The sequence below is a fragment of the Budorcas taxicolor genome, chromosome 24 (assembly GCF_023091745.1).
Source record: "Budorcas taxicolor isolate Tak-1 chromosome 24, Takin1.1, whole genome shotgun sequence".
Lineage (NCBI taxonomy): Eukaryota > Metazoa > Chordata > Mammalia > Artiodactyla > Bovidae > Budorcas > Budorcas taxicolor.
In genome coordinates, this window is record NC_068933.1 from 15,236,879 (window position 1) to 15,262,955 (window position 26,077).

Genomic DNA, 26,077 nt, shown 5'->3' on the forward strand with positions numbered 1-26,077 from the left:
AGGTTTTTGATCATCTTTACTGTCATTATTCTGAATTCATTTTCAGGTAGTTTGCCTATTTCCTCTTCATTTATTTAGACTTGTGTTTCTAGTTTGTTCCTTCATTTGTGTAGTATTTCTCTGCCTTTTCATTATTTTTTTAAACTTACTGCATTTGAGGTCTCCTTTTCCCAGGCTTCACGGTTGAATTCTTTCTTCCTTTTGGTTTCTACCCTCCTAAGTTTTGTCCAGTGGTTTGTGTAAGTATCTCACTCTTCCTATAGGGTGAGATTTGTGCTGAGTTTTTGTTTGTTTTTCCTCTGATGGGCAACACTGAGTGAGGTAGTAATCTTGTCTGCTGATGATTGGGTTTGTATTTTTGTTTGTTGTTTAGATGAGGTGTCCTGCACAGAGTGCTACTGGTGTTTGGGTGATGCCGGGTCTTGTATCCAAGTGGTTTCCTTTGCGTGAGTTCTCACTATTTGATATTCCCTATGGTTAGTTCTCTGGTAGTCTAGGGTCTTGGAATCAGTGCTCCTGCTCCAAAGGCTCAGGGCTTGTTCTCATGGCATAGGAGGCTCATCTTCCTAGAAGTCTCATTTTGATAAGTTTATTCCACCCCCAACCCCCACCACCTTTGAATAGTGGCCATTGACAACCTTTGGGAATAGCATTTTATCTCTTTTTTCTAGTTAACAATCTAGACATTATGTATTCAGTAAAAAAAAAAAAAAAAAGCATTTAAAACAGATAATTATTTCAAACAAATATCTGTCTCTTGTTTGTTGTTAGGCACAAGAAGTACTCACATTTCTTGCAGGACATTTTATCCTGCCCAGAATGTCTGTAAGACATTTGGTTTCTGCCAAAAGGTCCTTGATACGTGCTCCTGTCCAAAACCATTTGGCATGGACAAACACACTCATGGATAGTTTGGATAGGACTAGATTTCAAGGACCTCTGGGCCAGATGTCTGCTAATCCTCACATCTAGCTCATGGTTGAAATGACTTCACAATGTGGCCAGTCCTCCTGAAACTTTCAGAGCTGTCTGGATGTGTGAGCCTTTTTTTTCAAGCTGTATGAGTCATCCACGACCATAATTTTGGTGTCAGGTATGTAACTACATTGGGGGTGATGCATAACCACTCTTTTACATTTCCTGAGTATAGAAAGAGAGGAAGGTGATTAAGCTGCAATCAGGTAAATTTATTGATACTATGAGGGAAACAATTTTTTTTTCTTACTAAAGAATGGGAAAGTCTAAGGATCTCTTCAAGAAAATTAGAGATACCAAGGGAACATTTCATGCAGAGATGGGCTCAATAAAGGACAGAAATGGTATGGACCTAACAGAAGCAGAAGATATGGTGAAGATATGCCACCTTAAGAAGAGGTGGCAAGAATATACAGAAGAACTATACAAAAAAGATCTTTACAACCCAGAGAATCACGATGGTGAGATCCAGACATTCTGGAATGTGAAGTCAAGTGGGCCTTAGGAAGCATCACTACAAACAAAGTTAGTGGAGGTGATGGAATTCTAGTTGAGCTATTTCAAATCCTAAAAGATGATGCTGTGAAAGTGCTACACTTAACATGCCAGCAAATTTAGAACACTCAGCAGTGGCCACAGGACTGAAAAAGGTCAGTTTTCATTTCCATTCAAAAGAAAGGCAATGCCAAGGAATGCTCAAACTACTGCACAGTTGCACTTATCTCACACACTAGTAAAGCAATGCTCAAAATTCTCCAAGCCAGGCTTCAACAGTATGTGAATCATGAACTTCCAGATGTTCAAGCTGGATTTAGAAAAGGCAGAGGAACCAGAGATCAACTTGCCAACATCCATTGGATCATTGAAAAAGCAATCGAATTCCAGAAAAATATCTACTTCTGCTTTATTGACTATGCCAAAGCCTTTGATTGTGTGGACCACAACAAACTGTGGAAAATTTTTAAAGAGATGGGAATACCAGACCACTTGACCTGCTTCGTATGCAGGTCAAGAAGCAACAGTTAGAACTGGATATGGAACAACAGACTGGTTCCAAATAGGAAAAGGAGTATGTCAGTGCTGTATATTGTCACCCTGCTTATTTAACTTCTATGCAGAGTACATCATGAGAAACGCTGGACTGGAAGAAACACAAGCTGGAATCAAGATTGCCAGGAGAAATATCAATAACCTCAGATATGCAGATGACACCACCCTTATGGCAGAAAGCGAAGGAGAACTAAAGAGCCTCTTGATGAAAGTGACAGAGGAGAGTGAAAAAAGTTGACTTAAAACTCAACATTCAGAAAACTAAGATCATGGCATCTGGTCCCATCACGTCATGGGACCAGATGGGGACATAGATGGGGAACAGTGGAAACAGTGAAAGGCTTTATTTTCTTGGGCTCCAAAATCACGGCAGATGATGACTGCAGCCATGAAATTAAAAGAGGCTTACTCCTTGGAAGGAAAGTTATGACCAACCTAGACAGCATATTAAAAAGCAGAAACATTACTTTGCCAACAAAGGTACATCTAGTCAAGGCTATGATTTTTCCAGTAGTCATGTATGGATGTGAGAGTTGGACTATAAAGAAAGCTGAGTGCTGAAGAATTGATGCTTTTGAGCTGTGGTGTTGGAGAAGACTCTTGAGAGTCCTTTGGACTGCAAGGAGATACAACCAGTCCATTCTAAAGGAAATCAGTCCTGAATATTCACTGGAAGGACTGATGTTGAAGCTGAAACTCCAACACTTTGGCCACCTGATGTGAAGAACTGACTCATTTGAAAAGACCCTGATGCTGGGAAAGATTGAAGGCAGGAGGAGAAGGGGACAACAGAGGATGAGATGGTTGGTTGGCATCACCAACTCAATAGATGTGAGTTTCAGTAACCTCCGAGTTGGTGATGGACAGGGAGGCCTGGAGTGCTGCAGTGCATGGGATTGCAAAGAGTCAGACACGACTGAAAGACTGAACTGAACTGAAAGTTATGGGATGGCTTCCATGGGCGATTACTCACTCCACTTCTCTAAAGGCGTATAATACAATTAGATTTCGTTGGTTGAGGAAGACCTTGTGAAAGTGGGGGTAGTGCAGGTGCCCTTGAGAACAACTGTGTCATATACACTCCCGTGGGCAGTGTGTGGGAGAGTGGGTTTCTCCGAACCTTTGCCACGCTCACACATTCATGAGGACATGGCCATGGAGGAGGGTGAGGGGCTTGGCACCTGGAGCAGGTGAAATCCACTGACACAATCGACACCACAAACGCCTTTCCTCTGCATTGCACCTCATCTATCTTTCGATGCTTGTTTCTAGTGAAGATTTCTCAAAAAGCTTCTGAGCCCTTAGCATATGTTATACATCCTGTCATTCCTCAGGGCTTCACACATCTAAGGACACATTTGGTTGTCATAAATAAGCAATGAAACTTACACGTTTTAAATCATTATTTTATAAAACTGACATGCCTTGTATGAGTGATCACACTACATCCGAAGAATAGCAGTGGAAACAGGGCAGATGTTACTTCTCTCATCAAAAAAAAGGTTGTAAGCTTTCTTTTGGAATTTTTTTTAACCCCAGATTTAAGTCATGTTCAACATTTTCACCTCTAAATAGCATTTTCTTATTCATTCCCAAATTTTGAGTGGTTTTATTGTTTATATGTCTTCTGCCAGAGATGGATTCTTTAACTATTAATTCATATAATATGCATTTCTATGAACAAATGCTTTGGCTATTATATATATTCCATCTAAATGACATAGTGTAATTTAATGCCAGTATCTTGAATTCTATTGGAGACCAAAGTTTCTTAAGTTAGGCATGTGACATGGACCCTAACAGAGCTGGAAATCTTGCTCCTATTTAAACCTCCTCATGTGCTTACTATTAGCTTTCCCTAACCATGTGCAGATCTGATGAACAAGTTCCTAAAAAAAAAAAAAAAGTGAAAAATTCCAACACAATTTGTGTTGTGAAAATACCAACATTAAAGACCACAGAATAGGGAATTCCCTGGGAGTCCAGTGGTTAAGACTCCATCTCCATGCTTCCACTGTGGAGGGTGAAAGTTTGGATCCTTGGTTGAGGAACTAAGATCCCACATGACCCTCACTGTGGCCAAATAAATAGGTAAAATGTTAACCTCTTGAAAAAAAAAAAATGGCACAGGATAAAAATGTACTCAGAGTCTTTAAGCTCTGAGTATTGAGAAATGGAGATTTTTACTATTGGAGTCTTTGTACACAGTTATAGTCTTTAACCACAAACTATCCTTGATATAGTTGGATAAATAAATGTTATCAAATTCTCTAAGTGTTAATTACTCCCCAACACTTTATTTTTACTTCATTCTTGACATGAAAATTCTAGAAACAAAGATCCTAATTTCATTTTGTTTTTCGTATCCTTTTGAACTCATTGTGCTCGAACATATTTAGTGTAATTTAAAACTCAATGTTTCTCAATGAAACTCAATATGAAAATAAAATTACGCCCACATCCCAATTAATTCAAAAGGAACCATTTAATTAGAGTTGATTGCTGAATTGGGAACTAGGTCTTATTTGTAAAACATCACAGTGCAATATTTGTCTTTTAAAGTATTATTTATGTATGTAAAGTCAACTTAAATCATATGATGAATGCTTATACTTACTTGGATGTCTGAGCCTTAAAATCGTAAACAGCTTTTGCAGGCAGTTTCTGAAAAGGAAGGAAATGGTTGATGCTAACTTAAAATTTTGGATTTCCTATTAAAAAATCAGTTTCAAATGAATTAAAGAGAAATGAAACTTGAAGGATTGATTAAACATATACAATGTAAATCATATATGCAATTTATAAGCAAATCAATTGGTTCTTTTTAGATAGTTAAACTATAACAGATGACCTATTCACCATAATTATTGAATATCACATTTCATCTTAGGGACTAAGGTAAATGTATGCCATGAAAGGGGAATAAAATGCCTGCAGAGGATTTGGTCCTATGTATAATTTTGGCTTTTCCTGGGATAACTGTGGAAGATCAATTGTTCTGTGTCCTAAGTATTGACACAGCTTCTGAGCCATAATTAAAGGACTGGAAAAAGTCACGAAGGAAGTCATTACTCCTTTTACCAAACACTTGTTAACATAGTAGCAAAGAAATATAGCCTAGTTATCATGGAGAGGCTAGTTAGTGGCCAAAAGCATGGACTTGGTCATTTTGTATTCCCTGGGGAGTTCAGGAACGCTTCAGCACCCAGTAAACCAGCTGCTCGTCTTTGAGTCCTGACCAGATTCGACACGAGCCCACACTCGAGCTCTGGGGCCCACAGATCTGCCTGGCGCACCTGTAGCTACATACCTGAGCTCTTCCTTTCTGGTGCCAACCATCCTCTCACCGCTCTTTCCCTGAGACTCTGGTGGACTTTGGGCATCCTGGATCATTCCTGGCTTTGGATCCTGGATCCACAGGCACTGGACTGTGTTAGACACTGGTAGAGAACTTTCTGGAGTGGCTGACAGTCCAGGACTAGCCTTCTGTTTTTATCAAACCTTCACGGCTCCAAGATAGTACAAGCCAGACCATCAGTCCTGGCTCAGGACCACGGACAAGAGCCAGCAGGCTGGGGGTTCCCAGAAACAGCGGGGTTTTTTTCAGGGATCCTCCCCAATAAAAGCAGGGCAGCAAAAATTATTTCCATGGAATTTGTACTGATTTGCAGCACAGCTGATAGGACCGTCCCCTTCATCGCTGGGCCAGAAATCTCGATAGGGAAAGCTTTCTTCCTCCAAGGGGTGGCCCAGCTCAAGACTGTTTCAGACAAAGCTATTAATCTATAGGTCAGGTCAAGACTCAGAGAGTCACTCTCAAAACTGGACTACAACTGGGGGAGACGTGCTGCTCAGGTTAGAATGCCGTGGCTTCAAATCTTTTGCTTGGGCTCCAGGGAAAACTAATTTCTAGTTTCTCCATCAACACTTTAATGTTTTTAATCAGGGCTCTTAACTGGTTTTACACTAACTTCAGCTGGCAAATGCTTTCTCAAGTATATTGTTGAAAAAGACTCAAGTGCCACTAAGCAGACTACCTCTTTTTCTGGAGTTCCTCTTCTTTCCCTGGGTGCGGTCCTTCCAAGATCAGTCAGTGTGGCCGAGTAACTCCTAGGGGACTCATGGTCTGTTGGAAAGGACAGGGCCAGAGTGAGTATCCACATAATCAAAAGCAGACTTGATTAGCCATTTTCCCTGGTGGCAACTATATTCCCCTTCAAATGTGGAAAGACACCACAATGGAAAACACAGGCCTAAAACTCATAGGTAATTACAAAGATGTGATATAAGACACAAAAGAGAGCACTTTTAGAGGAAAAGAATCCAAGATTTCAGAAGTATTATAAATATAAAGGTTTAATTGTTACACTGCTGATATAATTATGCTGCAGCACCAACTATAGGTAATTCAAAGTTACAGGGATTTTTCATCTCAAAGATGTAATACTTGCTGTTCTTTTTGCCACCAGTTTATAATTACTATGATAGAGCCTATAGAAGATGAAGATGGGAGCAACCGTTTATAAAAACTGAAGCGTGTTATGGAACAATTTAAGGATGTAGTAATGAAAAACAAAAAAATATGATGGCAGAACTACATCGTGACCATTTTCTTCTCTCTCTCTGTGTTTAATGACTTACTGAGTCTGAAGATGACATCTTAAGGCTTAAGGCTTAATAGGCCATCATCTATTTGCTTCCTTTGTGTTCCAACTATCTGATTAGAAAGTGAATATTTATCCCAAGAAACAAAAGGATAAAAGTTTTCTAAACAGAAAGTGTCGTGCTGGTGGCCAATGGCTTATGAACTGTTGCATTGTTTTTGTTTGCCTTAAAACAAAATATACACAGTTAATTGCATTATAAAATAAAGATGCAAGTATCTATCTTATGCTTTTATATGTGGACATGTAAATGATATTGAATAACTGGGAAAGGTAGATAATTTATGAAAACATTCCATTGTGACAAGTCTCAATCAGTGAAAATTTCAAGCTGTTGACTTTGATTTTAAAAATGTAAATTTACTGTTTTTGAAGCATGTCATATGGTATAAATGAAAACAAACAAATACTAATAAGATAAGAAAATTTGTGCAATAGTTACTAACAGTTGGGTTATACATTCTGTGCTCAAATTCTGAATTGCATGAATTTGAATCTTGTTTCTGCTACCTACTCATTGTGTGACTTTGGTCAGATTTCTTGTCCTCTTTGTGTATTAATTTCCTCATCTGTAAAACAGTGCTTACAATAATATCTATCATCTAGGTTTATGCCGTGTTACATAGAAAATGTGTGTAAAGCACTTTGGAATGTCTAGTGCATAAAAAATTCTGTGAACAATCCAAGTTTCAGCCTGGAAAATTCATTCCAGCTTTTTAAAGTTTACACAGTAAACAAATGCACTTTAAGCATTAATGAAAAGGATTGGATAAAAATATCAAACATCCTGTGTTTTCCAGTAATGTATACCTGAAAAGATGTCCTCTGTATTTGTCCTTGTGTTCCACTTTAAGAAATCTATGAAAATGAAGTTGAGAGTCACTTTTATCCTAAATAATCTAATTCAAATGTCAGTACAGGATTGTTTTAGCAGAAATAGAAAATAAGTTAAATAATGGAGAGGAAGAGAAAATGAATAAATGACTGATGGAAATATGACTTTTACATATACAGCTTAAAGATATATTCACAAAAATTTTATCAGTTGTATCTTTTAAAAGAAGAAAGTTATTAAACAAGTCCTATTTAATCTGTTTATTGCCCATCAATTACTACATTACATATTTTGGTTTTGCTTCCTAAGTGTGCTAATTTTTTATCTTCTATATAGAATGTAAGCAAATTTATTTATTGGGCGAATGACTAGAAAGTTAATAGAATCAAGGAAAAGATGTTAAACTAGTGATTTTGATTCATTTTACACAACAAAAAAGAGTTAATGCAAAGTTGTCAGTTTCTTAAGGATACTGATATTCAATTATGATTTGTCTTGAAATTCTTATAAACTGGTAAAATAAGTTTAATTTGTCATTTCTATGTAACAGTTATCTCAACCCCAACAACAAGCTGCAAAACTGTTTATCCCTTTTGATTCTGAATGAGTAAATTTTTGTGATCACTTTAAGCCACACATCAAGTCCACATATCCCAGGAACAAATGAGAACTATTTGGTAAGATGTTTGTACAACAAGCATTTGCTTCACAACACATAATGAATTCAGGTGGTCACCGCTCAAGAATGATGAGATGTAGGGATGAAGCATGAAAGAACTGGAGGGTGTGTATGTGAACCACAAGGAAAAGGAAAGAAAAGTTGGTCCACCTTGGAGGTGCAGTGCACTGGTGTGATCTTGGTGGTGGTAGTTGTTGTTGGTGTCGTCTTGGAAGGAGGCACTGTGAGGCATTCTCCCACAATCGTTCTGGTACGACGGACAATGAATAGCACCTTCTTGAGGCAGTGGGTGAAAAGGCTGGTGCATGGGGCTCCTTTTTAGGGCTTTGAGCGATGAATTCCTTTCAGGAATATCTGGCAGCAGTTCACTGATAAGACGGTGCAATATACTGTTATCTGGCAAACTTCCCCTTCTCTTTTCAGCCTTAATTTGGTCACAAATGTCTTTAAGGGCAGAGTCCAGAGCCTCAAACACAGACGTCTTACATTTTGCCTTTTCCATCTGTTTTTTGGGAGTTGAATTTTTTTTCCTCCGGAAAGGCACAGGACTGACTAGAAATGCCAATTTAGAAAGGCCAGGGTCCATTTCTTGTCTTCTGGGCTCATCAATGTTTTCATGTTTGGCTCTTTCGTGTTTTAACATCGTGGTAAATCGAGTGTAGGAGGCAGGGCATCTGCCTTTGCAGGAGCTGATGAGGTGCCGGTGATGGTGGTGGTGATGGTGGTGATGATGGTGGCTGGATCCATAGAAACTCTCAGAAGATGTGAAAGAGAAGTGATCAAAATCACTCTCGCTGCAAAAGGACGATCCTTCAACGTGAATGTAATCACTGTGGTCAGACACAACTCCGTCCTGGTCACTATCAGAAAACTCCACGTGGGTTCTCGGTTGATCGTCACTGGTGACTTCAATGTGGATGGGCACCAGGGCTTTAGACTTGTAGCTTCGCGGTACCTGAGAAGGGTGTCTACCTTGATTCTCTTCCTCCAGCAAAGACTCAATGGAAAACCGCCTTTGGGGACATAAACCATTCTGTTGCGGCTCTAGGGTTACCGGAGATAACATTTCATCTCCCAAATTTGGCATGGACTTCGACTTCTGAATCAGCTTTTCAAATTCAGAAATGCGGGTGGGGACCATGTCCCTGGGCACCTCCTCCGTGGAGGACTGGCTCCATCCGTGGAGCAGCCCTTTGTGTTGCTGTTCCTTCTCATACTGCATTATTCTCGACTTGACGGAGCAGATGACCTCGGAGTTCATCAGATCCTTGCGGTTGATGCGGTGCATTTTCTTGTACATCTTTAGGAAGCCCGGGGCGTCGTGGGCCGACCTGTGTCGGAGCCTTGACCTGCCGTTACTGCGGCCCTCCTGGATGTAGGGGGAAGCCCACGTCACGGGGCAGCTCTCCTTGGGGTCCTCCTCGCATAACAGAGAACCCATACTTTCCGACTTGGTTTTCGGGTCAGGCAAGCTGTCGCAGTCATCATTTAAAAGGTCGTCGCAACTACGGGATTTGATTTTGGGGGAGACGGTTTCTTCAGTGCTGCTCCAGACCTCTGCATTTTGCCGGGCCATCTGCCAGCCGTTTTTGAAAGTAATGGCCCTCTGCGAGTCTTGTGGGACATCCAGATGCTGTCTGTATGTATTACAGTAATCTAACTCGTGGGAGCGGTGGCCATTGAGCCCTGAGAAACTGCAAAGGGATGGACACGTTTGGCTATCGTCCCCACCTTTTAGTCCAAGGCAGCGTGGTGGAAGAGAGACGTTGGAGAAGTTAAAAGGCTCGTAAAGAGGACAGCATGTCAGTTAGCATCAGACAGCACAGCAAAGAGAAAGCAGTTAGTGGGGTTCAATCCAGACACCGAACGTCATAGATGTAGCTTTAACTTACAGAAAAAAGTCTAATTCTAAAGCAATAAGCATAGCTTTGCAGACAATAGTTAACCAAACCGTGTATGAAAAGTAACTGGTATTGCTAAATATATTTATTTCCATTGCGTACTTCATCCATCTTTCTGTGAATATGGTATGTCAAAAATCTAATAGTACCTTGTAAGCCAATAGCATGACCTGGTAGTGATTTAAAGGTTTTGTAATTAATACCAAAAATGTTATAGATTTAATCATCTTAATAGGATCAGAATTTGAGTCTTATTTGATTTATAATAATACGGACATAAAGAGTAACTTATACGTTTACATTTAATTAATACACCAGTAATGATATCAAATAATTTTTCATGGGCATTATATAGAAAAAGCTATAAGACAGAATATTTTCCAGAATTGCAAAATTAAGTTCAGTTGCTGTGAACTACTGCTGTTAATATTTTTCTAAGAAATAAACCAACTAGCACCTTTTTAAACAAACAAATTTACCTCTTTGATTTCTCTACCTTCAACCTCTTATTAGCAGGTTCCCAAAAGGATAACTGGATGTATTATGAAACTTTGATCAGAGATAAATGCATTTGCTTTTTTCCAGGAAAGGTCTTTTTAAAAAATCATTTGCAGTATAATAATGTAGAGCTAACCCTGATGGAAATAGTACTTATGGAAATAGTCTTTTCTTTTGTGTTGCTGATCTAATTAATAAATGACAGACCACATTACATCTGATGTTCTTAAAAATAAGCCTAGTGGAAGAAAATACCTCTGTTGACAGCTCCTGCCTTCCCCAAATTATTCAAAAGTACATAAACACATTAAGTAGCTATGTAGTATTTGGGAAAGGAAGTTAACAGCCCCCCTAGGATAAAAGCAAAGATCTAAAGTAATCAGAAAGAATCCTTTTAACTTTTTGGAGGGATCCAAGCATAGTGAGTCAATGGCATTTCATGACCTATTGGTCTCTTTAGGATATTTGTTTGTATAAATCAGTAGAATCTGGTAAGCTTCTGATAATTGAGGAATGGTGTATTGAAAGGGACTTCTGATAATTGAGGAATGGTGTATTGAAAGGGACTTCTGATAATTGAGGAATGGTGTATTGAAAGGGACTTCCTCCCTCTGAATGCTGGAATCTGAATCTTCCAGCAAGTACAGCTTTACTAGGTCATGGACAAGAGCTAGCACCTCCTGCCTCTCCAGAGCCCAATCATCAGAACCAAAAATCCTTTCTCACAAACCAGCTAACTCTTAGCTTTACTTTTATGTGGCAGCACTTTCAGTGCCTGCCTTTGGTATGTGTAGCTGAATCTCTGCTACTTTATGGAAACTTCATTTACAGCTCACTTTCTTCCACACTTCAAATTGCTTCTGTCTTCTGTTTCAACCCTAGAGGGTTGGAAAAGACCTTGGGTCCCCAAATCGTAGGTACCTATGGATGCTGGTTCAGTCCTGGGTTTCTGTTTTGGGACTATTCTTGTTACAGCTGCAGCAATATGTAACTAAACAGAGATTTGAAGTAGTGACTGCTCCCTTTCAACACAACTCACTAAACTTCCAGAGAGGAGACAGGCCATATAGAAAAATGGCTTGTTGATAAACAAACTTCACAATAATGGACTGTTGTGAATTGAACACTATGTTACATACGGAACATGGATATTCTACTGTATGTATGAATACTGACTAAAATATAAACCAAGTGATTAAAGAACCAACTTTCATAGGTTAGAAAAACTTTTGTCTAGAATTAAATAATTTAAAAAAAAAACCAACCCGATTTATGTTTTAGGCAACAATGCTGTCTGTTGCTTACTACTAATTTCTATTCTATAACTCTGATTAATTTTACTAGTTGTAGTAACATTAGAAAATTTTGACAGTATACAAATGTTTGTAAATATAATCTTTTAATAGCCTGACCATACATTTTTTGATACTTTAAATTTGTTCCAAATAACACACGTGATATATTTGGAGACAAGAAAGCATTAACAGATGAGAGTCAGAGTCCTTTAAGCCATTCAGAAGGTTCATCGTCCTGATTTAGTCTACGTATAAAGAAAGCTATGGTTTTGAAACTATATTTTATTAAAATACTAACCCTAACCATCTCTGGGTGGTCATCATTGGACCAGGTCTCCCAAGGTTAAAACTTGAACTAGTAAATTATTTACACGCCATTTATCGCTGCTTACCTTTTGCTCTTGACGGAGAAGAAGGAGAAGAACTAATGAAGGACTTTGTCAGGGTGGTGCTTGATCCCGGGAGGTCTGCTCGGCCTGGGCTAGTGCTCCTTGCACTTGGGTCCCCCAGGCCCCTGGGCTGCCCTACCGCAGGCTCGCTCCTCCGCCTTTTCCTAAAGTCGCTGGCCATGCTTGCAGAACTGCAAGAAGGAATCGGCTTCAGTTTGGCTGGTGTTGCAGGGATTCAAATGTGAACCAGAAAGACTAGTGGAAGGTGCTGGAGGTGGCCACAGAATGACTCTCACCCTTCATCCCCCAAATTGCATTTTTAGGAATTCATTCCTTAATATAAAAAACTATTTCTTTACAGTCACCTCTTTGAAAATTAACAGGCTCATCTGCAAAGAGTGACAGATTCATTTCTTCCTTTACCATTTGGATATCTTTTCTTTTTTTTGTTTTGTTTTGTTTTGTTTGATTGCTGTGGTTAGGACTTCCTAGACTTTATTTTTCAGAGCAGTTTTATGTTTATAGAAAAATTGATTGGAAAGTACAGAGAGTTCCCATGTACTCCCTTTCTCTTGCACACGGTTTCGCCTGTTATTATCATCTTTTGTTTCTTGCAGTTGATGAATCATATCAGTATCTTATTATTAAATGTAATTAAAGCCCATAGTTTACATTAGGGTCCATGTTTTCTGTTGAACAGCCTATGGGTTTGACAAACGTATGACGACATACACACATACATACATCCCTCACTTTTGTATCATATAAAGTAGTGTCATTACCATAAAAATCCCCTGGGCTCAACCCCTTCATCCCTGCCTCCCTATGACACCTGGTGGCCACTGATCTTTTTATTGTTTCTAGTTTTCCCTTTCCCAGAATGTCATGTAGCTGGAATCAAAAGTATATAATGTTTTCAGATTAGCTTGTTTCATTTAGCAGTGTGCTCTTAAGGTACCTCCATGTCCTTTCATTGCTGGATAGCTCATTTCTTCATATCATTGAATAATATTCCATTATATGGATGTACCATTGTTTATCCATTCTCCTATTGAAGGACACCTTGGTCGCTTCCACATTTTGGCAATTATGAATAAAGCTACTGTAAAATCCATGTACAGGTTTTTGTATGAACATAAGTTTATAATCACCATTTAAAGTAAAAATTATCCTATTAGAGTAGTTTTTTGTTACTGACAATTCAGTGCTATGATTTGTACCATACATCTTTTCTCTATATAGAGGAGTTGCACCAATATGAATACATCCAGAGGAGGGATGCCAAAATGGAAGAGATGATTGGAAAGGAAGAAATCTGATGAGACCAATTTCTCTTACTTCAAGCTTTCCATAAGGCTTTTCCTAATCATCTTAGCTTTAAAAATCTTACACTGCAATTCCAACATTTAATTAATGAATAACCAATAATCTGGTCATCAAATAAACTATTTAGAGTCCTTTCACTTAGTTGGGTTAAAAGATGTGGATAGTCTGTAAGGGCAGGGGAATTTTTTTATCATGGTTCTGAGTATAGCATCATTTAAAACAAACATTAATGAATGAATATATACATCATGTAGCATGCTGTCTGTCAAATCATTAGATGAAATTCCACCACCACCAGCAGCAACAGTACAACAGGTTCTATGACCAAAGTATGCGATTTACTTTATTGACATTATTGTCTTACACAGCATGCAGGCACAGTAACCTATGAAGTATTTCAGTGTTTTACAAATAAATGGAACCTACAGACTATGCACGCATAGAGGTGGAGCCAGACCTCAGAATTTGTCTGCATTCTTCCAAAGAGGATGCCCATCTTCTGTTATTATTCTGTCAGGGTCCGTGTGTCTTTATCGAAGTTAGAACTCTAAAATTCAAATATTCCAGGTGCATACATAGTCGCACAAGATGTAAAAGGAGGGGTTTGGTGGGCTCTTTCCTTAGTGACCTTAATGCTGTTAAATGGCACTCATGAAACCAATGGACAAAGGATCCAGTTTACCAAGTTTTTCATTTATGTTGATAGAAATTTGCAGAAGGGCAAATTATTGTTAACTATTTGTTGCTGATGATATGATAGGGCTGGGAGTCTGCATTTTTCAGTATTGTCACTGAACTGTGTCTGAAGTTCTGCAGCACTTTAAGGTAAGTGAGATATTGAAGGCCTACAAACAGAACTTGCCTTGGTGGTCTCTTAGGGCAGTTAGGACCTACAGGTAATTTGGGTTCAGTTATACTTTGTCCCTTGCTGACTGTGTAAACCTGGCATGTTATGAAGCCTAAGTTTCCATTTGCTAGAGATAAAACGTAGATAACAGTACTTAATTCATAATTAAGGCTTGAGTATATTTTATGTACTTAGAATGCCTGGTATATGGTAAGTCCTCATTTATCAGTTGTAACAGTATTTCTAGGCCTCCCCTGGTGGCTCAGTGGCAAAGAACACGCCTGACAATGTAGTAGACACAGGAGATGCGCGTTCGATCTTTGGGTTGGAAAGATCCCCTGGAGAAGGAAATGGCAACCTGCTCCAGTGCTCTTGCCTGGGAAATCCCATGGACAAGGGAGCCTGGTAGGCTACAGTCCATGGAGTCACACGCAACGACTCCATGGTATTTTGAAATGTGTGGTCAGAGTATAATGAACAAATATATGCAGAACATAATTTATAAAATCGTTTATAATTTACTACAGTTTTAAAAAATGTATCATCATCATATCATCTAACAGTATTAAAAATTAGACGTTTATAATCCTTATCTAAGGAGAAGACAACTTGAGTATGGAGGAGACAGGAAAGGCAAGAGTTTCTCGGCCTGTAAAGTGACCTAGAATTATTTCACTTAAATTTTATACATTCTTGAATATTTCCTCATATAAAATGATGCAGAAACAAAACAATTTCATGAATTATGGTGCTTAAAATAAAGATGAAGGATAAAAAAATTATTATTACTATTTCACTGAAAAAGAAACCACTGGCATAAAATATTCTGGTTGCATAATGTAAGAAGATTTAAAAAATTTTTCATTTGGAAAATAATTGCTGTACAATGTTATGTTGGTTTCTGCTGTACAACAATGTGAATCAGCTTCAAGTATACACATATGTCCTCCCTTTTGAGCCTCCCTCCCACCCCCTCACCACCTGTAAAGAGATTCTTACCTAGTGGGTCTTTCCAGGCTTCTGTCTATAGAGGATTGATACAATGAGGCCTGTTAAGACAGAAGGATAGTTAACGTGAAAATTTTTACCTTGGCAAAATTCTATGTGTCCCTGGACATTAAATTAGGTATCCTAAAAAGAATATTGTCAAAATTGACATTAAAAATACCATTTATTATGGGCATAAAAATGTTTTCCCAAAAAGAAGTCATGCAGCCTAATTTCTACTTTCCTCTTATCTACTTTTTCATCTAATATATAATTTGAGGGGAGTTGGTTCCAGGAGCTCCCCAGGGATACCAAAAATCTGAAGATCTCAAGTCCCTTATGTACAATGGTGTACTATTTGCATATAACTTACCCACATATTTTGTATACTTTAAATCATCTCTAGATTACTTATAATACCTAATGCAATGTAAATGCTATAGAAATAGCTGCTAGCATGACAAATTCAAGTTTTGCTTTTTGGAACTTTCTGGAATTTGTGTGTGTTTGTGTGGGAAATATTTTTGTCCCTAAGTTGGTTGAATCCATGAATGTGGAACCTGCAGATATGGAGAGCCAAGTGTACAACACTACTTTTCTCTGTGTAACTAAAAATATTCATAAACGTTGCCTAGGGTGAGAAAAAGAAAAATTACCCCTTCATGTAGAAACAGCCTATAAATAGAAACTTCTCACATAAAGAAATGGTTGATGTTTAAAGAAGTATTTGTAGCCATCATTCAATCCTTATAAAGCATAAACCTTTATAAATTTTTGTCATAGTGCCATGTGTAATTTTTATGTAGACATAAAATTTAAGCAGAACTTCTTTCATCTGTCAACATAAACATGACTTTTTAAATAAAAAAACCACAGAATTTGGTTTGAAATTAAACTACCTGGTCCTTGAATCAGGTACAGATTTGTATCTTTGAAATTATTTACATTCAGGGTTAGGTTAAAATAGAAGATTTAATGAATCAAAGTATCAACTTTTCTTTAAAAGTGGACTTTTAATCTTTTAGTCAGAAAATCAGCTTTCAGTTGTCCATGGACATAGGAACAAAGAAAAATAGATACTATAAATTTGATAAATAATTCCAAATGCTTATTGTACACACCATTTTCATACTCCTTTATTCTGAACAATACAATGAAATAGATATTAATATTTTTGTTAGACATGGATTTGAGAGGCAAGTAGTTGTGGTATGATGTATGATGTGTAGGATGTCTAGGAAAATGCCTACCAAGTATGTGTAGATATATACTGACAAGCCCCATTACACACAACTCTAAAATATCTTCTATTAACTATTATTTTCATTTAATTCTCTTTTACTGAATGAGAATGGAATTGCCCCAAAACAAACAAAGCATGCCTATGCAAGAGAATACTACTCCCTCTTTTTAGACAGAGAAAAAGCATATTAGAATACTTTTAGTTCTTATAAAATATTTAGATTCTGAGGTTCTCAACAAATAAAAAGATAGAAAAAAATTGGTCTGCTAATTGGGTAAGTTTAATGACTGTTTTAACTTGCTACTCTAAATTGGATACTGGAAGGGTGGAAAGATAAACACAAATAAGAAGGATTGAAAACAAGTAAATAAATAAAACCAGATAATTATATTCTGATTTATAAATATTAGTTCTTCATGTTTGCAGAAGAGCAGCACCAAAGAGCCTCAGAACATCTGTGTGGTTCACAGCTTTCATGGGACACCCAACCACAGTGCCCAGTTGGCCAAAAAAGTGTCCATTTGTAGACACTCTTAGAATACGCTTAAAGTGATCAGAAATTTTGAATCACTAGCTTGAGATGAGCATAAACACTACTGTAATATGAAAGAAAACATAGTGTAAGGAGTGAAGACTCCATACTGTTAAATTGTGTTTTAGACTTAACGCTAAGAAGCTAAAATTATTCCTCCATGTGCTGGTTTCCACAAGGTAAAATAAACTGAAACCAGTATTGTGATGTATGCTGAAAGGAAATGGTTCAGTATTAAATTATAAGGAAGCAATAAGAAGTTTAGATAGATGACTAAGAGAAAACTTTGTATATGATTGGTCATTCTGAAATGGAAATTGTCTTCAGAGAGGAGGTACCTGTTTTACCTATTATAATGTACTGAGTATTTACATGTTACCATTATTTTAATACACCCAAATGAAGGGCATTTAATAAAGTACAGACATTGAGTCTAAGTAATCATGCGGTTAAACATTGCTTAAAAACGCTTAGTTGTTCCTTATTAATGTCAGTTTCTCACTTATGAATTAAAAATGTGTTATTCATGGCATATAATAGGCACTGAATAAAAAATGGTAGCTAGGTTGATGTCCAATCAATTACAAATTTTACCAGAAATGTTTTACATGAGGTTATTAGAGACAGAATTCAGTACCTTATCAGAGTATTTTTTAACACTGAAAAACTAGGATGTGAAATTAATAATATAGTTAATATGCTATCAGAACAAATAACACCCTCTTCTCAGTCCCAAAGAGAAGATGAAAATCAGTTTAAGTATCCAAGTGCGTCTATATGTGATATTTTCATCACTATCGTTAACATTACAGAATGCATAGAATTAATTTTCTACTATTTTTACACCAAGTATTATTATGTAATATTAATTACAGAAATGTATTTTATAAAAATCTATTATTATTAAGGAATAGTATAACTTGTATAATAGTATAAACAAATAAAACAAATAATTTGTATCTAAAAGGTTTTAGTTCTTCGTACATCTCTTGGAAGTGCTAAGAAGTATGGTATAAAGGAAGTTTAGGAGATGTTTTTTATCTTTAATTTGCCATATATTATCATCTGGTTTTGGATGTATTTCTTAAAATAGTTGGACTCTACCTTTCTTGACTGAAAAATGTGTGGGTTAGACATGGTGATCTCTGAATTCCATCTCAGTTCTCAATGAACTGTCTTAATAATATCCTGGAAATATTTGGCCAGGATATCTAAGAGAAATACGTGACCTTATCGAATTCTGAAGTAAATTGTTTGACTGCTCCTATGTTGAAATGATACTCTTTCTTCAGACTCTATATTACTTTTTATTTAATATATAAATATTTATACACTTTTAACATACACTCTGATGCATACCTCAGGGAAAGTCATTTGGAATTGCAGATTGCTCTAGCTAGTTGGGTATTTTCTCCTGCAGCTGTGCCTGGAATTCCAGTTATCACCTTCGTGTATCAGTAGTATATCCCGCAGCATAGGTGTCCTACTAGCTTTATTTTCTAGTTGAATATATTTAACTGAATTAAGACTTTTTTGATGAAAATATTTATTGCTTTTTTCATTTATTTAGGATCACAGAGAAACTACTATGTAAAAACTACTGCAAAAGCCAGTTTATTCACTTTGCTCTCATCCTAGCTGCATCTGTGAATTCCCATGGGGGGTTTTTTGTTTCTTATTAGCTAATGTTTAAACAACCATCACTTTTGCTTATGTCTATTAATGGTCCTAAATCTGCTTTCCAAAATAATTTCATTCTTCTTTGCAGAGAAAAAGCTTTTGGCTCTGTATAATTTCTTAGGTTCTTTTTGACTAATTCAAATAATACTTTACATTGCCAGGCATAATATGTTTTATGTATCAGATTGTCATGAACATCATATACAGAGATGGAAAATACATTTCATCTCATGTGCCAGTGATAATCTACTCTATTATAGTGGCTGCCTGGATCATGGCATTGAGAAGGATCCGTAATGTTTGCCAAGGGCGTAGTAATGTTTGCCTAGGAAGTTGTAACATGTGTGCCAGTTATTTGTCAGTCCTATTCTTGATTTTATCTGATGTTAAAATCTAGAAATTGTATCTGTGAAAAAGAAAGAATTGAAATAAATTTTAGGAATATATGAGACATAAAAAAGTCTGATTATGGGACTTCCCCAGTGGTCCAGTGGTTAAGATTACATGTTTACACCATAGGGGATGTGATTTTGATCCCTGATTAGGGAATTTCCTTGTGCCACATGGTATGGCCAAAAAAAAAAAAAAAAATCTGATCATCTAAGAATCCAAACTGTCATTCTGTACCTCCAAGCATGATGATAAAGTGGCTCTGAGGAGATTTCCAGCAGTATTTTATTCAGTATAATCAGATATAAGCAATAATGCTTTGTGATTATCACACTCAGATACCAGGATGCATTGAATAGTTCACCTGAAAGTAATGATTGGCATGACTGTTCACCTAAGAGCCAACAACTGTGATGTAACTAATGTCCAAGCAGTGATGATACTGGATACAACACAATGGTACAAAGACAGATTTTAAAAAACAGGTTATAGATACTTCAGTGACTCGTAAAACATGGATGTTCAGAATCACAGTAACAGCTCCCAAGAAAGAAATCTGAAAAAGAAAGTAATTTGTTTTTTACCTCATTGGAAACACCAGGAGAGTGATCTTGAACATAGTCCAGAGCCTTTTTGGGAGGCTGGGTGGAGATGCACCACATAAGCAGAAGTGCAGAGATGGAATGGAGGAGAACCAATGGCAGCAAGGAATGACCATGTGGGAAAGGTGACAACAGTTAGACACCGACCGACAGCATCAGATACACACAAAAGAGCGACGTGAACGGAGCAAAACGGCGAGGCGGGGCCCGGTAGCCCGGGAGGAGGAGTGCAATGCTCGTAACTATTTCCAAGCACTGGGCAAAATCACTGGTGATTGGATTAGTATAAACTCATTTCAGCAAATCAAAATCAGCACTCCTAGTCTCTAGCCGCGGAGGAATGCAAGGTACATTAAAGAAACACCGAAGGAGCAGGTGGATAGCATGCTGGTGAGTTTCCATGTGTAGCTGAAAATGATGTTAGAAAAATGGTGATAATTTAGGCTCAGAACAGAAATTGGTTCTAGCCCCTGTGAACTGTCTAATCAACAGTAACAACAACACATCTAAAGCTGGGACATTTTTTTCTCTAAAGTAAAATGCATTTATGTGAATTGTTGCTGTTTTAGTCCCTATGTTGTATTCCAATCTTTCGTGACCCCATGGACTGGAGCCCGCCAGGTTCCTCTGTCCATGGAATTTCCCAGGCAAGAATACTGGAGTGGGTCACCATTTCCTTCTCCAGGGGATCTTCCCAACTCAGGGATCGAACCCAGGTCTCCTACATTGGCAGGCGGATTCTTTTACCACTGAGCCACCTGGGAAGCCCGATTTATGTGAATACTTGGATACAAATTAGGGAAAATATTCTTCCTATTACTTATAGAAATTCTAAAAAATTAGTTGGTTTATATTCATTTACAGTCACTTTTGATCCAGTTCAATAAGATATAATGAATCTAATCAAGTCTCCTTTGCATTTTAATGGATAAAAGGGACTAACCACTATAACCACTTAGTATATAATACATGGTCAGTATATGAGTGTATAAATCAGTACATGATATGACAAAAGAAAGATTTACTATAACTTCTGTGCAGTGCATTCAGTATGTTCTTCAGGCATTTAAAATTCAGAAACACCAATGAAAGTATAAAAACTGTGACATTGACAGACTTCAAATGCACTGCTGTTGGCATCTGCACTTCCCCAATAAAATTTGAGTTGATAGAGGAAATTGTTATTCGAAGCTTGGGTCAACTCTTTATCTCAAACAGACTAAGCTATTCTTATTGGTGGGGTTTTGGGGACCAGAGATGTTGTGATTTTCAGTAGCAGGAGGGGAAATCAAGGTCCACAGGGTTTCCTTGTTTTTCCCTTTCTTTTCATGCCTAAAAGCACAAAGAGCAAATGAGACATTTTATGGTGGTGATATTCTAGCAGTATATTATAGTAGGGCTTTCCCAGGATGTTTGTTTTTTGTTTGTTTTTTGATAGGTCTGGCATTAACTTCTGACTCTGCCAGTTGCTATCTTGGGCAAATTAATTAACCCCTCTGTCCTCTGGCTTTTTCTTACAGGAGGGATGCTGTGAGGTCTCTCTGAGATCACACAGAACAGGCCCTCTGCAGGTGCTTGGTGATTCCAAACCAAACAGGAGCTATCATCACAGTAATTTTTATTATTGTAAATTTCACAGGGTACTCTTCTGATTGAATTAGACCTAAATGGACTGTAAACAAATACAAATCTTCTATCAAGAATTGTCTGTCTATGGGAAGACAGATACTGGTTCAACATTTTGAATTTGCAATTAGATATAAAGTAATCCTAATGTATGATTTGGTGGGGGAAAAAAGAACTATATAGGCAGTGTCTGAACATGTTTAATTTAACCATTTGGTAGAGAAGTGAGTGTGAGCTAAGCTGTACCAAATTTGTGTATATAGAATATACTTTTTTCAGTGGTTTTTGGTGTCTATAGAATTCAGCTCTTATTCTCTAAATGACACCTATCTCTTCTGATAACGATTATGTTTTAAAAATCAAACAACATTCTCCTAATTGTTTTAGATTAACAGTCTAGCCTCACTTACCGGGCGTCCAAACTCCAGTTCTGAAAAGAATTTATACCAGGGCTCATTTTCTAAATCTATGTCATCTGGATTTATGCGATCAGTCTGGAGCAGATGTGAAGGAAAAGGGAAGGAAAAGTCACACTGAGCTAAGTGAGGGCAACGCTGTGAGGCATGAAAAACACACACGTTCGCACACAAACATGCATCAACTTTCATCCAACAGATCTCAGCCAGAGAGAACAGAGGTGGTAAAGTAAAATGAGTCACATTAGGATATGAAGGCTTAGCTTGGAGGGCGTCACTTAGGCCCTAGTTGTTTTCTCTGCCATCATTTCTGGTTTTCTCCTTAGCTGGATGCATAAACTATGACAGACTCTCTGTGACAGTGAGGTTGAGCACTGATATAGCCCAGCAAGGTATTAAAACAGGCTCAACTCCCTCCCCAGGTAGCTCTTCTGGGCGAGTGCCTGCGGCGCCCTGCCCTCAGGGGTCCCAGTGAGTGAGCCTGCCTTCTGCTCACAGTTGACTCGGGTGCAGGCACTTGGAGAGCCTCGGGGAGGAAAGGGGGGACGTGGAAGAGATACAAGGTCGGGGGAGGAGTGAGCAGTGCTGGGAGACTGTGAGCGGGTCCCTGGACAAGAGGAACCCGGAAGTCTCGGTGAGAGAGAAAAGGGCAGCAAGGAGGGGGGTGACGGTGAGTAGCCAGCCTCTGATTATCTTCTCAGCTTCTGGGGAACAAGGGCTACACCTGAACTTCCTGACGGCGTGAGTTAAAGAAGGAAGGAGCTCACCCGGATCGGGGAGAGAGCCGGGGCGCACGGGCTTGGTGCGGGGATACTGGTCCTGGGCGGAGGGGAGGGGCTACCAGTTACTTCTCCGCAGGGTGACATAGAAATAGGCTTCCGGCCAGGGTCCCTTGGAACAGGTGTCGGAGTGGTTGGGAGAGGGGGCTGCAAGAAAAAGGGGTGAAGGACAAACTGATTCATTAGATAGAGGTTCTTGGGGGAGCCAACAGGACACCAGCTAGCAGTGCGTTGTGCCCTACCTTAAGTCAGGCAGAAGAAAACATTCCAGGAAAGTACATTGCCCCAGGGGCCCCCAGATAATTTAGGACTGATCCGAACACTGAAAACAGTGTGAAGAGCCTTCACAAAGCGAAGAAAGGTCTCATTTTATGATACCCCAAGTACCACCTACCTGTCCACCTTGAGCTAGAGGCATGGATGTGGGTGGGGAGGGGTTTTTCATATGGTTAGCCAAGGGTTGGGGAAGAGAGAAAATCCAACCCTGGTTAACATTCTAGAGAAAAACTAAAAAAAAATTTTTATAATTGACTTTCACCTCTCCAGTGGTTTCTGAATGTCATATTTAAGGTGCAAAACCTAGGACTGTTAATATCAGCAGGTTGAGAAAATATATACAATTGTTTTGATAATAGAAAAAAAAAGAGCATTGACTTTACCCAGCAATATCCTTAATGCTTTTAAATAATACATGCCTGACCAGACTGATTCAGGCTACTGATTTTACATTCAAAAGGGATGCTTAGAGTACTACGTATGGGTTATAACTTTTTTGAGAATTCACTGTTTAGTTGCTAAGTTGTGTCCGGCTCTTTTGTGACACCATGAACCATAATCGGCCAGGATCCTCTGTCTGTGGCAGGCAACAGCGCTGGAGTGGGCTGGCATTCCCTGCTCCATTACATGACATTAATTAAATGTGGAGCAGCTGGACGGTAGTATTTTAAGTCAGGGGGGAAAAAAAAGCTCCTGTTTTCTAAAAGCCATTCACCTGGTCCAGGAGAGGACATAGTCCAAGAGGTCTGTGATGTGCTCACGGCCTCAAAGTGGATCCTTATATTCTCTTCCAATCCCTAAAGCTCTCAAGGACCTGCACTGAGTAACTGAATGTCAGCTCCAGAAGAAACGCTCTAACAACCTCTGAGGTACGCCATATTCGAACAGAAGCCATTGTTTGACCCTAGCTTGTCCAAGTGTTTTGTTGGCCTGTTGCATTCCCAATAGTTTTGTTAATAACACACGGTCTGTATTTAATAATCAATTATATCCAAAGTCTTTTAACAGATGTGCTTTTTATTTCAGTATTTTCTGAGATTGTGATAGTAGTTACAGGCAGTGATAGAAAAAGTCTGAGACATCATAACAGAAGGCTGAAATGGCCTACAATACCCGATATATTGTGGTGAACAAAGTGATAAAGCCCATGTAGTAACCTTGTAACACATTTATGATGGGGTGCTGAGTGAGTCAAAACAGACTGTGATACTAGTGATGGCGGTGTCACAAAGCTTGTGCCTGGACAAACACAGTGCTGAGACTTCTTTCTTTTCAAATATTATTATCCTTGACTATCATAACCTTATGGAAAACATTGTATGATTACTATGAAAAATGCTGCAGAAATCTTGAGATGTATTCTCCATTTAGTAAGCATTATGTTTGGTTTACATTTCAGAAGTAATGAAATGGATAGAAAATATTCTGGTAACTAATTTACCATTTCCTTAATTAAAAAACATTTCAATTTATTTCTGTGTTGATAGTGCAAAAGTAGTCATTGAGATTTTGATTGTACTAAAATATTATTTTTCTCCAATTATCGTTTAGATTATAGCTGCAGCATGTAGGCATTTTGTGGAATAGTTTGGCTGGAGCTGATTTGTAGGGTAAATGATATTAGAATTTTCCAGCAATTTTGTTCTGTGTGTAAGAGGCCCAGTACTGGTTCCAGAGGAGAATAATCTTTAACTTTTTCAAATCTCACTGTTTCTCATGCTACACCTTTAATAATATTGCTAATTCTTGATTTTATAATCTCTGTTTTCATGTACGATACTTTATTTTTGTTAAGGGGAGACAGAAACTTCTCTTAAGAGGAAACATTTGTTTTAAAAACGTTTTGAACAGTAGAGGGCAGCAAATTTACCAAACAAATAAGTATATTTTCCAGTGGTTACAACTTCACTCTGTTTTCACCTTAAAAGTGTATATATACAGCAAACAAATATACTAAGTTCTGATTTATAGAAATCTATTTCACTGATAGACTAGGGAAAAGGGAGAATACTGTCTACCCTCCCGCATCCCACCTTAGAGCAGCAACTTCCCATGACTTATAATTTTGTAGAATAAAACTTCAATTTACTGTTTCAATTAGAAGAGAACCCCTCCCCCCATCCAACCCCCCAGCCCACAACAATGATCATTAGCAGTTATCCATAACTTTGGGGCGTAATGAAAGGCACAGGCTTGAGCAGAGCCTGCCTGGTAAAGAAATGCTAAGTGGCAGAACTGGAATTTTCTCTTTGCTGCGGTTGGGTTGACCTTTTGAATCCCTTTAGTCAGGCAACAATTAAATGTATTATGTAGCAACCTAGAGTCACCCTAAGGTACACAGGGGCCTCATGGAAGTCAGTGATACACATTCGGATGGTCAGCCCACAGAGAGACAGACATACTCATGATCTCACAAAACAACGCTTTCATGAGTGACTCAAGTGTTTTCAATTGTTCAACACAAAGGTTAACAACACAAAGGAAACATTTAGGAGGCACAACCATGCTCAAAAAAGACAACAGAAGACCAGCGGTTCTGCTGCACCTCTTTCTACCCTCCTTGGGTCTCCTCTCATTTTGAAAAACTCGGCACACCTGTGCTCACAGTGAACGCTGGGTCATCAGCGCGAGAGGAAGGTGTGTGAGAAAACCGAAAACTATGAATCACATACGATTCTTAAAGGTAACCTATTTTTCAAGGTTTGTTTTCTACAGTTGAAATGAATTGAGTTGCTTTTCAGATTATAAAAATTCTCCTGTTCTCAGTATTATTGCAGGCATGGGGTTTCTATTTGCAGTTCTGCACAAAAAGAAATTGCCACTGTCATATGGTCATTAGATTTTTAAGCTTTAAGGATGTTGGCAACTATGTTTTATATTTACTGAGATTCCACAGTAAATGCTCTACAATTGTTAGGACAAATTTTTATGATTTAAACCAACAGATGAAACTCTCAGTTTTTATAGCTTAAGCTTCTAGTGACAATCTTCACTGAGGATTTAAGTTGCATTTCAACTCTGCACTGTATTTTCAGTGGTTGTTTGCTCACTTTTATGATGTGTGGGTTTAGTTATCGCAGAGAAAGA

The 26,077-nt window shown here is 38.2% G+C and overlaps 1 protein-coding gene across 1 annotated transcript in view; it reads right to left on the reverse strand.

The window, feature by feature from the left end:
* Nucleotides 1-26,077, reverse strand: part of SORBS2 (sorbin and SH3 domain containing 2) — a 94,417-nt gene that overhangs the window by 32,484 nt on the left and 35,856 nt on the right. Inside the window, exons 10-17 of the mRNA XM_052661278.1 lie at nt 22,703-22,861; nt 21,930-22,013; nt 19,876-19,932; nt 15,459-15,508; nt 12,290-12,477; nt 8,354-9,934; nt 6,063-6,151; nt 4,643-4,689 (exon numbers count right to left, since the gene is read on the reverse strand). Coding sequence (XP_052517238.1) covers nt 4,643-4,689; nt 6,063-6,151; nt 8,354-9,934; nt 12,290-12,477; nt 15,459-15,508; nt 19,876-19,932; nt 21,930-22,013; nt 22,703-22,861 — 2,255 coding nt within the window. The remainder of the gene's footprint in view (nt 1-4,642; nt 4,690-6,062; nt 6,152-8,353; nt 9,935-12,289; nt 12,478-15,458; nt 15,509-19,875; nt 19,933-21,929; nt 22,014-22,702; nt 22,862-26,077) is intronic.